Genomic DNA, 14,438 nt, shown 5'->3' with positions numbered 1-14,438 from the left:
GAGTACATTATTAAATGAATGGAGCTTCTCTCTATCTACATAACTATTATTTTTTTTAATTTAATAAATCTTTATTGCTCAGATTATTACAATAGTTTCTCCTTTTTCCCCCCATAGGTCCCCTCCAACCGGTTCCCACCTCACCCTCTGCCCTTACCTCCCCCGCACTGTCCTCATCCATAGGTGTATAATTTTTGTCCAGTCTCTTCCTGTACCCCCCATGCCCCTTTTCCCCTGAGAATTATCAGTCCACTCCCTTTCTATGCCCCTGATTCTATTATATTCACCAGTTTATTCTGTTCCTCAGATTTTTAATTCACTTGATTTTTGGGTTCACTTGTTGATAGATATGTATTTGTTGTTCATAATTTTTATCTTTACTTTTTTCTTCTTCCTCTTCTTAAAGAATACCTTTCAGCATTTCGTATAATACTAGTTTGGTGGTGATGAACTCCTTTAGCTTTTTCTTATCTGTGAAGCTCTTTATCTGACCTTCCATTCTGAATGATAACTTTGCTGGGTAGAGTAATCTAGGTTGTAGGTTCTTGCTATTCATCACTTTGAATATTTCTTGCCACTCCCTTCTGGCCTGCATAGTTTCTGTTGAGAAATCAGCTGACAATCGTATGGGTGCTCCCTTGTAGGTAATTAACTGTTTTTCTCTTGCTGCTTTTAATATTCTCTCTTTGTCTTTTGCTCTTGGCATTTTAATTATGATGTGTCTTGGTGTGGTCCTCTTTGGATTCCTTTTGTTTGGGGTTCTGTGCGCTTCCTGGACTTGTAAGTCTATTTTTTTTTTCACCACGTGGGGGAAGTTTTCGGTCATTATTTCTTCAAATAGGTTTTCAGTATCTTGCTCTCTCTCTTCTTCTGGCACCTCCATAATTCTGATGTTGGTACGCTTGAAGTTGTCCCAGAGGCTCCTTACACTATCTTCAACTTTTTAGATTCTTTTTTTCTTTTTTCTTTTCTGGTTGAGTGTTTTTTGCCTCTTTGTATTCCAAATATTTGACTTGATTCTTGCATTCCTCTAGTCTGCTGTTGGGTCTCTGTATAATATTTCTTATTTCAGTCAGTGTATGTTTAATTTCTAGTTGGTACTTTTTCATATCCTCGAGGGTCTGGCTAAATTTATCGGCCTTTTCTAGGAAATTCTTGAAAAACCTTATAACTGTGGTTTTGAATTCTATATCTAGATGTTTGTTTTTCTCCATTTCTTTCATTTGTGATCTGTTACTTTGTCTCTGCATTTTTGCTGCTTCCCTGAGTTGGTAGGGTAGCTTTGTGTGCTAGGTTTCCTATATGGCCCAGTGGGTCAGCCTCCCCAGCCACCTTAGGTGGACACTCTTAGTGCACCCCTTTGTGGTCTGTGTGTACAGCCTTGTTGTAGTTAAGTCTTGATTGTTGTTGGTATCACTGGGAGGAATTGACCTCCAGGCCAATTGGCTATGTGTATCAGCTGTGTCTATGCCGGAAGACCTGTGCTGGAGACAGCCTTATAGGACTAGACTGGCAAAATTGCAAAAGCCTCTGAGCTCAGCTTGGATGGGGCGGAGTCTCAGGGCTGAGCAGACAGTTTTGGCTTCCCGTCAGCCCTGCCCTTGCACGCGTGCTTCCAGACCTCTGCCTGCCGCGGCTCCCCTGAGTTTCTGCCTGACAGCCAGATTCCCCCAGGATCGCCCGGAACTGGGGTTCAGTGCAGTCAGGAGTTTCTGACTCCCTTCCGCTAGGGAGAGCTAACGGCAACCTCAGCAGTCAGTCTTCTCTGTGGGCACTTGCGCACATGCGAGAGCCTCCAGACCCCTGCCCGACGCAGCTTCCCCAAGTCTCCAAGTCTCTGTGTGCCTTTCTCTCTATCTGACAGTGCAGGTTCCCCCCGTATGAGCCTGGGTCCACGGGGTTCAGTGCAGTCGGAACTGGGGTTCAGTGCAGTCGGCGGCTTCCTTCCCTCTCCCACCAGAGAAAGCCAGCCAGGCACTCAGCCACCCTTCCTCTCTGCGCGCGTGTCTCCGTACCTCAGTCATTTGCAGCTCCTCTGATTCTCTGTGTGCTTTCCTCTTTCCTTCTAGTTGTAGAATTTCCACTCAGCCAGCTTTCCTGTGGCTCTGGATGATGTCCATTCTGACTTTTAGTTGTAGTTTTGAAATTGTTGTGTGAGGCAGCAGTTTACGTGTTTACCTATGCCGCCATCTTGGTTTCTCCCCTACATAACGATTATGAGACCCTTTTGAACCAATATAAAAGGAATCTCTGGTATCCTTCATGGTACTAGGACCAAGGTCAGCAAACATTCAGTAGTTGACTGTTGATGAAATGGATCTTCAGGGGCCCACTACTTCAGTTACCATTTCAGAAAGGCTCCTGAATGTCTGTAGCTAGATGTTCAAGAATGATGTTAGCAATGTAATAAATAACTGAAACCTCTTAAAAGTGAGATTTTTAACTATCTTGCTGAAGTATAACACCGGTAGGATATTAGAAGTTTTTCCTCTGCAGTTTGACAGACTTTTTTCAGAGACATGGAACATTTTGTCAGCAGGTAATAAAATTTTGATTAGGGCCAATAATAATTTTTAGAGTACATTTCTGAAATTTTAATGTAAGTCACTGGGAAAATACGATTTCTCTAATCAATCTTTTGTGAGATAAAACTATACTTAAATTTCCAAGTTGTGTTGAAGATGGAAAGCATCTGTTATTAATCACTTGTAGCCCATATTTTACAATTCACATAACAGGAATAAGCAACATGTTTATTATTGACTCTGTTATAACCCAGGTTCGTCGTTTCAGAGAAAGCAGACAAAAAAATACGAATGAAGAAGATGATGAAGTCCGAGAGGTAAGTTTTCTACTCTGAATCCCTATGCTTATATGTCAGTTTGATAAATTAGAATAACTAGTAGGTGTATTTCGAGTAGTTAGTCCATGGGATCTCTGTTTGATGGATAAGACTGTGCTGGAGTTGCTGAGGACAGGTGCCTTTGGCTTATTCCAGGTCAGCCTACAAATATTCTGCTTGCTGATATTCTTTCTTTCCCTTTTGCTCTTGTCTAAAGTTTATTTAATTGTATGTTATGGGGGCAGGGCTTGCATATACAACAAGAGCCCTTAATCAAATACCTAATTGTTATCAGTGCATTTTATCAATAAGATAAAACTTTACCCTACTAAGCCGATCTTATTTTGGGCGAAAAGGAAGAAGCTTAGTGTTTTTGGTTAGCAGTGTTATCATAGGTAAATGTACAGTGCCCACTGGCCTCTTTAAAATGTTGAAATTAGCTTAATCACCATCATTGCTGTCTTCTTGGTCTCGTTGGAATTTAGGAGCTTGAGGTTAGCAACCATTTGCTTCCGTTTGGGGCCTTTATCTGGTACTTGGTGAATTCATGATTGAAATATATCTTCCTATTTTCTTATTGTCCTTATTGTTTTATGATTACTATGTAGTATTTAAATTTATTTTATAAATTACTTACTGTTGGGATTTTGTCTTGATTGCTTTCATTCAGTATTTTGTATAGGACCTATAATGGGTAGCCACTCTGCTGTATATTGGGAATACAAATATGAAAAAGGTGTGGTTTGTGTCCACCAGAGATTCGCAATTTAGTAGGTGGGACAGACATGTGTAGAAAGAAAATATTAAATCTTATGACCTGAAGTTTCATCCTCATGGAGTTAGTACAACGGTCCTACTCATCTATTTCGGTTTCCTAAATATTTCAGAGCTGTAACTGACAGGTGGTGAATCGGAAAGAATTGAAGCACTAGACATATCCTCTAACTTTTACAAGTTCCACTGTTTTCTCTGCTACAATAAAAAAGGAATGAATAGGAGTCCTTTCTTCTAAATAATACATTTTGCCTTATTTTAAGCACTTTCCTTTAGTAAAAACCAACACCTGAGACACTAAGAAGGAAAAGGAAAAGAACACTTAAGGAGATGGGACTCAGTTTACCTTTTTCCCCTGAACTCTTCTAAAGGAACCCGTGTTTTAGTAGCTGATATATTAGTGACTATCAGATAATAGCACAGACAAGCAGCTTTAGACTCTGGCGTGGGAAAAATTGTTCTCTTTTTTTTTTTAATTTCTTTATTGATTAAGGTATCACATATTTGTCCTCATCCCCCCATTCCCATCCCAAACCCCTCCCCACGATGCCCCCACTCCCCTGTTGTCCATGACCACTGGTTAGGCTTATATGCATGCATACAAGTCCTTTGGTTGATCTCTCCCTCTTACCCCCACCCTCCCCTACCTTCCCTCTGAGGTTTGACAGTCTGATTGATGCTTCCCTGTCTCCGGGTCTGTTTTTGTTCATCAGTTTATGTTGTTCATTATTTCCCCTAGATGAGTGAGATCATGCGATACTAGAAATACACTTAAAAGAACCGAAAATGAGACAAGCAATAATGGTTATGCTGAGAGGCAAATGAATCAGTCTGTAGTGAGTGTCTTTCAGGGCCAACAGTTCTTTTGAGTCCCAATTTCAATGTCAAACAGTTCATTATGTGTACATGTCAGCAATGATATTTCAGTTCTGGATGGTGGACAAATGGTGGTAATGCAGGTCCAACCCTCTCTGGTTGGTCCTGGGCAACCTGCAGCAACACACAGCTGCTGACTGCTAGTATGGCAAGGCATAGTCAGCATCTTCCATCTCTGGACTGTTTCTCTTCTGTCTTCATGGCTGGAACAGTCCTGTCAATTCCTCTCTGTTGCAGGAATCCACATGGTCTTGGAGTTTTTTTCTGAAAATATACAAACATATTCTCGACCAAAAGTTAATAAAGGAATCTTTTCTATAAATTTGACTTGGGATCCTTTTTCATTTTTTGCCCAAATGATTTTCCTTTGGCTTGTTTTGACACCATGTGTGTTTTTCATGGGTGTCTTGCTGTTAGCATTACAAATGAAAGTTAATTTTCTAAAGTAAAAATTTTCTAGATGTAATTTACTTACAGGATATTTTTTCTTACATGATATTCTTCTACTATCCCCCCTTTTTTGATTTAAATATTAGGAAGCTTTTGGAAATATTATAATGTAGTCTTGATAGCTTTTAAATTTTATTTTTTTGCACTAAAATATGACTGCTTTAGGTTCATTACATGTTGTGCAATTTTACCATGAGATGAACTACCAATAAAAATTTTAGTTAACACTTTAGGAACAGCTTTTTGTCCAGTACAATTATTTTTTCTAGAATATTCTTTTATTTCAATTAGCCAATTTTAATTAGTCTGAAAACTTGACTACTATTTTACTGTCAAATTTAATACTCTAACAACAATCTTATTTTACCCTGTAAATATTAGTGGAAAGGATTGTTTGCCTTTTTGAGTAGGCCCTGAGCATTCCTGGTGCTAGGCTGGATTTAGCCACTTCCCCACACCATGGGTACAAGACAACTCAAACAAGTCTTGTTGCAGTGAGAGGGCAGCTGCTGTCAGCCAAGACTCTGTTTGTTACCTGGGTCCCTATTTGAGCTGGGAATGGGAAGCCAAGCAGCCATGGGGGCTGGAGACTTCCCTCAGAAGAGGTGAGGGTTCAGGCCCCTGCAAAGTTGAGGGGGTGAGGGTCTGTTCCCCACCTCTGTTGACCCCCAAGTTCTCTCCTAATGGCCCCTCTGCGACTGTGTCTATCTTAGGTTGTTCCTTCCCTGAGGAATCTTACCCGTCTCTGGCTAACCAGCCATCCTCTGGGGCCTAGCAGGGTGATGTGAGGTTCAGTTCTGTCTCCTTGGTAGCTTATGCCCCCGTGGCCTCTACGCCCAGCACCTGCCTTGGAATCCCCTCACCTGCTGGCGGGGCCCCGGCACTGATCACATATCTTGGGGAACCCAGGTTTCTTCTCCAGGGAGGGCCCAGCTCACCCGGAAAAATCGTTCTCAAATAATTCTGTACTATATCTGTGGGCCATGAGACAGAATCAAAGCCTTTTTCTTTTCTTTTTTTTTTTTTTCTTTTTAAAATATCTTCCAAGCCCTATCTAATTTCCTTCACTCACTTCACTTCTATTATTCCACACTTGCTATTTAGGATTTTAGACTGATCCAAGAATGTCACTTACCTGAAATTTTAAAGAATAGAAAAGTGACATTTCTGGTATTGTAGTTTTTTCCCCCTTCTGTCTTACTATAAAGTTTGATGTTCTCTGACTCCTACGCTCCCAAATTGTGTCCCAGTTCATTAGAATTTGTGGAAATGTGAACAGGATAGTAAGTCAGTTAATAACCTTTCTCTAGAAAGAATATGGTAGAGTAATCTAAATGTCTAGTTGTAAGTTTCACAGATATCGTTCCCTTGTATTTCTTACACTAGCTGTATGGAAGTAAGTTTTGCAACATACACTAACATTACTAGCAGTAAGGGCAAGTATTGACTACAGTCTTTTTCCCACACCGTGCCTTTCATTATTAGCCTTCAGTAATAGATTACAAAATGAAAAACTACCGCCATCCACTACATTTCACACTCAACATTCCCAATATCAAACTCATTCTCCTAAATAAAATTGGGAAAAAACAGAACTGATGATCTATTTGGATTTTTTCATTATTTTTTTCAAGGGAAAAGGGAAAGAGGTATTTATTGACTTTTTGCTATGTGCATTACTTACACTCCCAGTTTCCATTTTACAAATGAGAAGACTAAGACCCAACTGAAAGACACATGGAATTTGAACCTGATAATTTCTACCCCCAAATCTAGACTACAATACTATGTCTTATCAGAATTTTATATTATAATAACAATATAATTCATGGCCAATGACTGGCTAAAAAGTTAAAACCGCTAACCCTATTGTGCAGCACATAAAAAATCACTGTTCATAATAAGCACAGATGCAACAACTCCTGCACCAAGTTTTGGCAGCTAAATGGAAGAGGCTATCAATTAAGGATCTCCTACCACCCTTATTGTATTTGTACTCATCTTTTTGTTGTTGTTGTTGTTTGTTTTTCTTATTTTATTTTATTTTTCATTTTTTCATTTTTTTATTAAGGTATTATATATTACCATTGCCCCCCCCCACCCCACTCCCATACATGCCCTCACCCCCCAGTGTTTTGCGTTCATTGGTTATGCTTATATTCATGCATACAAGTCCTTTGGTTGATCTCTTATGTCCCCCACCTCTCCCTAACCTTCCTGCTGTAATTTGACAGTCTGTTTGATGCTTTACTGCCTCTGTATCTATCTTTTTGTTCATCAGTTTATAATGTTCTTTATTATCCATAAATGAGTGAGATCATGTGGTATTTTTCTTTCATTGACTGGCTTATTTCACTTAGCATAATGTTTTCCAGTTCCATCCAGGTTGCTGCAAATGGTAAGAATTCCTTCTTTTTTATGGCAGCACTAGAGGCCCGGTGCACGAAATTCGTGCATGGAGGGGTGGGGTCCCTCAGCCCAGCCTATACCCTCTCCAATCTGGGACCCCTCGAGAGATGTCCGACTGCCCGTTTAGGCCCGACATCCCTCTCACAATCCAGGACTGCTGGCTCCCAACTGCTCGCCTGCCTGCCTTCCTGATTGCCCCTAAATCGCTTCTGCCTGCCAGCCTGATACCCCCTAACCCAGTGATGGCGAACCTATGACACGCGTGTCAGCACTGACACGCGTAGCCATTTCTGATGACACGCAGCCACTGAGGCGGCCGCATGCCGAGGATGAAACATTTGCTGCTCCTGAGGATGAAACATTTGCGAAATAATGTTTTTTCCTCAAAGTGACACACTACCTGAGTTATGCTCAGTTTTTTGGCAAAGTTTGACACACCAAGCTCAAAAGGTTGCCCATCACTGCCCTAACCACTCCTATGCCAGCCTGATTGATGTCTAACTGCTCCCCTGCCAGCCTGTTTGCCCCCAACTTCCCTCCTCTGCCGGCCTGGTCACCCCTAACTGCCATCCCCTGTAGGGTTGATTGCCTCCAACTGCCCTCCCTTGCAGGCCTGGTGCCTCCCAACTGCCCTCCCCTGCTGGCCATCTTGTGGTGGCCATCTTGTGTCCACATAGGGGCAGGATCTTTGACCACATGGGGGCAACCATATTGTGTGTTGGATTGATGGTCAATCTGCGTATTACTCTTTTATTAGATAGGAGGATAGAGGCCTGGTGCACGGGTGGGGGTCAGCTGGTTTGCCCTGAAGGGTGTCCTGGATCAGGATGGGGTTCCCTTGGGGCGTGGAGAGGCCTAAGCAAGGGGCCTGTGGTGGTTTGCAGGCCAGCCAAGCCGCTGGTGACCCAAGCAGAGGCCCTGGTATCTGGAATTTATTTACCTTCTACAATTGAAACTTTGTAGCCTGGAGCGGAGCCAAGCCTCCTGCTGGATCCGTGGCTGCCGCTTGGATTTGTTTACCTTCTATAATTGAAACTTTGTATCCTTGAGTGGAGGCCTGGGACCGCCAGAGTGTGTGGAAAGCTTAGCTTCTTCTGTTGCCGGGGAAACCCAATGGTAGCCATCTTGGCTGGGGTTAATTTGCATACTCGCCCTGATTGGTTGATGGGCGTGGCTTGGCCGGTGGGCGTGGCTTATGTAGCGGAGTGATGGTTAATTTGCATATTACCCTTTTAATAGGATAGTATTCCATTGTGTAGATGTACCATAGTTTTCTGATCCAGTCATCTGATGACGGGCACCTAGGCTGTTTCCAAATCTTAGCTATTGTAAATTGTGCTGCTATGAACATAGGGGTGCATATATCCTTTCTGATTGGTGTTTCTAGTTTCTTAGGATATATTCCTAGGAGTGGGATTACTAGGTCAAATGGGAGTTCCATTTTTAGTTTTTTGAGGAAACTCCATACTGTTCTCCACAGTGGCTGCACCAGTCTGCATTACCATCAGCAGTGTACAAGGGTTCCCCGCATCCTCGCCAACACTTGTTTGTTGATTTGTTGATGATAGCCATTCTGATAGGTGTGAGATGGTACCGCATTGTCGTTTTGATTTGCATCTCTCGGATAATTAGTGACTTTGAGCATGTTTTCATGTGTCTCTTGGCTTCTGTCTTCTTTCAAAAAGATTCTATTTAGGTCTGTTGCCCATTTTTTTATTGAATCATTTATCTTCCTTTTATTAATTGTAGAATTGCCTTAACCAGTTTGGCTCAGTGGATAAAGCGTCGGCCTGCAGACTGAAAGGTCCCAGGTTCGATTCCGGTCAAGAACATGTACCTTGATTGTGGGCACATCCCCAGTAGGAGGTGTGCAGGAGGCAGCTGATCGATGTTTCTCTCTCATCGATGTTTCTAACTCTCTATCCTTCTCCCCTTCTCTCTGTAAAAATGCAATAAAATATATTAAAAATAATAATAATAAAAAAAATAAATTGTATAAGTTGCCTGTAGATGTTGGAGATTAAACGTTTATCAGTGATAACATTTGCAAATATGTTCTCCCATACAGTGGGCTTTCTTGTTGTTTTGTTGATGGTTTCTTTTGCTGTGCAAAAGCTTTTTATTTTGATGTAGTCCCATTTGTTTATTTTCTCTTTAGCTTCCATTGCCCTAGGAGCAGTATCAGTGAAGAAGTTCTTTCGGCATATGTCTGAGATTTTGCTGCCTGTGGATTCCTCTAGTATTTTTATGGTTTCCCGTCTTATGTTTAAGTCCTGTATCCATTTTGAGTTTATTTTTGTGTATGTTGTAAGTTGGTGATCTAGTTTCATTTTTTTTTTTTTTTTGGATGTATCTGTCCAATTTTCCCAACACCATTTATTGAAGAGACTGTCTTGACTCCATTGTATGTTGATGCCTCCTTTGTCAAATATTAATTGAGCATAGTGATTTGGGTCGATATCTGGATTCTCAATTCTATTCCATTGGTCTATATGTCTGTTCTTGTGCCAGTACCAGGCTGTTTTGAGAACAATGGCTTTGTAATACAGCTTGAAATCTGGTATTGAGATCCCTCCTACTTTATTCTTCTTTCTCAGGATTGCTGTGGCTATTGGGGGTCTTTTTTTATTCCAGATGAATTTTTGGAGACTTCTTTCTAGGTCTGTGAAATATGCCATTGGTATTTTAATGGGGAGTGCATTGAATCTATAGATTGCTTTGAGTAGTATGGACATTTTAATGATGTTGATTCTACCGATCCATGAACATGGTATGTTCTTCCATCTGTTCACGTCTTCCTCTGTCTCTTTTTTCAGTGTCCTGTAGTTTTCCGTGTATAGTTCTTTTACCTCCTTGGTTAAGTTTATTCCTAGGTATCTTAATTTTTTTGGTGCGATGGTAAATGTACTCATCTTACAGAGTGCCCATGAAGTAGTAAAGAGAGTTCGACAAGTGGCAAGAAGCAACGCTACAAAGAAATGAGTTCTGGTTCTTAGATTATTTGACTTAAACTTGGTTAAACCCTTCAATTGAAAAGATTGCAGACATATTTTGTTACAATGGATCCTTTGCAAAGAATCAGTTTTCCATTAATCTTTTAAAGAATAAGGGGGAACAAATAACACATTCAGAAAGATCCATCAATTCAGTCCTACAGAAGTATTTGTACCTCTAGTAGCCAGCTAATCCCCTTCCCTGCAGATTTTATTAATCAGACCTTACAAAAGAGCTCTTTTTTTAAAATCCTCCCCTGAGAACATATTTTTATTGCTTTGAGAGAGAGAGAGAGAGAGAGAGAGAGAGAGAGAGAGAGAGAGAGAGAGAAACATACATCTATCGGTTGCTCCCTGCATGTGCCCCGACCAGGGATTGAACCTGCAACATAGGTATGTGCCCTGAATGGGAATTGAACTTGAAACTTTTTTGTGTAGAGGATGATGCTCCAGCCAACGGTACCACCTGGCAAGGGCAGGAGCTTCTATTTGATAAGAGATTGATACAAAGATGCAGACCTCAAGAACTATACCATAGTTTGCTATTAATTTTTCTTTTCCATATAATTATATTTTTAAAAATTGACATAATCACCTCTAGTTTTTTTATTATAAATACATTACAGTCACAAAACTTACAAAATCAAGGGGAGAAAAGAATCACAATCCTCCCATGCTGGCACAAGCAGCTGTGAACATGGAAATACATCTCTATAAACATTTTGATATATTTAGAAAAGAAAGAATAAGAGTAAACATTTTATTCAAGGAAGGTAGGAAAGGACATGCCACATGTTATATGGGAGTTTTTTAAAAGAAAGAACGTTTGGACTTAGATTTTCAGCTATATTTTAAGACTGATCAGGGTTTCCTGGGTAATTTTTTAGCATGTTATGGGGATGTCATAAATTTTTTCATTCTCAGCATACTATTTAGAACTTGACTTATGGAGTTTGAGACTATCCCAAGCTGTAATTCACAGCTTTGCAGAATCATTTAGCTCAGAATATGAATTTCAATACTGTGCTTAAATTATTTAAACAAACAAAAGCATTAGCCTTTCCATTTAGAGAGAAAAAAAACATGCTTTAAGGTTTCTTGTTCACATAAAAAACTCTCAAGTATTTTCTTTAATTATACATTAACATTTAAATAAAAGGCCAGACAGTGAATATTTTAAGCTTTGCAGGCCATATATGCTCTCTGTCACATACTCTTCTCCTTTTAATTTTTTTTACAGTCCTTTAAAAATATAAAAACTATTCTTAGCCTGATCCACAGTCCATAGTTTATCTGGCCTCTTGATTTCTTATTTTCTATTTGAATTTGATGCAGGGCTGATATCCTCTTTCAAGTGGTAATATCAAGTCATGTTCTTTGCCTAGAATTTTTTTGGAGGGGGGGGCGCGGTTAGGGCATTGGTCTTTCTCTAATTGATTTGTAAGAGTACTCATGTGTGCATACTGTGTGTGTATATATAACATATTTAGGGTTTTTGTCATGTAAAAGAGTATTCACCATTCTTGAGGGGTTTTTTTTCTTCTTCTATGTTTAAATCCAGAATGGGTGATGAATTAAATGACTTTATGGCATCTGTGGAGATAAGCATGGGGAAGTGGGGTGGTCCCCTACTGAGCTCTGTTAATATGGTGAATTGTAATACATAGCCTATTATTGATGCATCCTCAGTACCACTTTGTGAACCTCCTGGTAATGAGTGTACTGGTCTTTCCTTTGATTCTCTTTGTTTGCTTTAATATTCACAAGTAAGATACTGTAATTTTCTTTTTGTACATGCAATCCTATATCAGTTTTTAATGCCATGTTCTCCTGGCTTTATAAAAAGAAATTGGAAACTTTTTTTTATCCTTTGGGACTATTTATATAGCAGTGGAATTATCTGTTCTTTGAAGATTTGGTAGAATTTACCTGTGAAATTTTCTGGTTGTTGTTCTTTTGTGAGTGTAGTTCTTTTAGCAATTTTCTCAAAGTTTTCTTTGATAATTAGTTATTGAGACTGTCTTTTTTCTACTCAGTTTAGGTCATTTATTTTCTAAATTACTTAGAATTGAGCATAATATTTTATCATGATTCTTTTAATTTTCCTTGGATCTTTGTTTCCTCCTTTCTCATTTTTTTTTTGCTTTAATTTAAAAATTCACTGTTTTTATTTGTTCTGATATGCAGTATTTTTATTGTCATTATTTTTTAGATATTATAGAATTTTAGTTTTGTTTTTCAGGTTTGGAGTTAGGGGTTTTGTTTTGCTATTATTAATTTCTAATTTTATTGCATGGTTATTACTCTTTAGACTTTATTGATATTTTTTAGCACCCCATTACATATTACTTCAAACAGTTTGTGGGTTCTTGAAAAGTATGTTATTTTCAGAGTATATAGTTCAGCACATATCAATTAGACCTAGCTTATTAATTATGTAATTGGGTCCCCTTTTTTCTTTTAAATCTACTTTTTAAAATGTACATCTGATTCTAATTATTTGTGGTAGTTATGTTATAAAAGTCACTGTAAACACTAAATTAGTGAACACTCAACAGTTGCTTCGAGGGAAAATACAGGATTAGGTTCCTGCCAGCCACTGGTTAAACATTTTCATCAGCTGAACAATATATAGCATTTTCATATGTGTTTCTGTTTAAAGGCACCATTTTAATATACATTCTTGATTTGTTAACATGGAACTCATGGTCAGGAGCCCTATAATTCAGGACGAAAGGGGCCACATGCTAACTTGACATGCATGGCAGTCTTGCAAACTCTAAGACCTAAACTAACCACAAGGATGGTCTGAAATTAAAACTTTAAAAGCAGTTATGGTGGGTAGTTACGTCCTAAGCTGGTATCTTCATTGACAAGGTCAATCTACACCTTAACTGAGCCTTATTGTCTTTTTGCATCTAAGGTAACATACCTATGAAATGTCTGGGCAACTTGTAACTTACCTTTTTTCCGGACCCCTCCGGGCATAACCAAATGCTCCTGGGTACCAGGATAGAGACCATAAATTCCTTCATTTTTATTGTTACCATGTTAATGGTTGACTGTTAACTCTCCTGCACCCACTTAAGTAAAAGAAGTATGTGTCTGTCATTTTACTTTTTATCCAATCCCAGAGGTTTCCCCACTTTGCTTTCTCCCGCCTTCCTAATCTATCACCAGTGGGTTTCATGTAACCCACTTACATCTCCTCTTTTGATTGTAATGTATAAAACAAAGTGAAAAACCACCATTCTCTGGAGCATTATCCCAGTCCATTGAGATTCTGCTTTCCAGCAGTTGTCGACAGTTTGGCTCAAATAAACTCACAAAAATTCTTTACAGGTTTGAATTATTTTACGTTAACAAAGGACACTTGTTTAAAGTACAAGAGCTGAAACAAAAGAGCTGATTGTCACTTTGTTTGACTTCATCTGTGTACCTGTGTGTCAGACTACTTAGAATTTTCACTACTTTGCACTTGTCCATGAATGACCATGAAAGTATCAGGAGTGTTGTTTTGGGATTACAAATAAATTTTGGCAAGTAGGTGAATTTGCAGATACGGAATCCAAAAATGAGGATTGACTGTACTTCATCTGGGATAAGAAAGATGAATTGAAATATTTTTCTACTATTTAAAAATATTTTTTGTTGTATTCCCTGAAGTTTTTTTTCTTTTTGTGTTATGACATCATATTGAGTCCTTCATGTAATGATTTGGCTGTTATTTCACTTCAGCTAAGATCATCATTATGAAGCTGTATTACTTCCCCCTCCAAACACCCACTTCACTCCTATTTATACCCTGCCTGCTTTGTTCTCATCTCCTCATTTAGCTCTGTCTCTCCTTATTTCATGGCCTCACAGAGAGCTTGGAAATGCTCTAGCCACTGTAACTGGACAAACAACGGGTCTGTGCTGCCTGTCACTACTTGAGCCAATTAAGCAGAGACAGGGTTGAATCCTATATGAGCGTTTATCCCAATACTGCCAGCAGCGCGGGAGAGCAGCAGGTCATCCACAAAAAATATGCTCTGCACCCCACCATAAGCCGGCTGCTTATATTGGTAGAAGTGCAAAAGAAAGCAGGCAAA

The 14,438-nt window shown here is 39.4% G+C and overlaps 1 protein-coding gene across 2 annotated transcripts in view; it reads left to right on the top strand.

The window, feature by feature from the left end:
- The window catches only part of MRE11 (MRE11 homolog, double strand break repair nuclease), a 79,084-nt gene that overhangs the window by 41,039 nt on the left and 23,607 nt on the right, over positions 1 to 14,438 (top strand). For both annotated transcript variants that reach the window (XM_079787937.1, XM_079787938.1), the window contains one exon: positions 2,780 to 2,842. In XM_079787937.1, coding sequence (XP_079644063.1) covers positions 2,780 to 2,842 — 63 coding nt within the window. The remainder of the gene's footprint in view (positions 1 to 2,779; positions 2,843 to 14,438) is intronic.

Source organism: Cnephaeus nilssonii (assembly GCF_951640355.1).
Source record: "Cnephaeus nilssonii genome assembly, chromosome: 13".
NCBI lineage: Eukaryota > Metazoa > Chordata > Mammalia > Chiroptera > Vespertilionidae > Cnephaeus > Cnephaeus nilssonii.
This window is presented reverse-complemented; position numbering and strand designations above follow the sequence as displayed.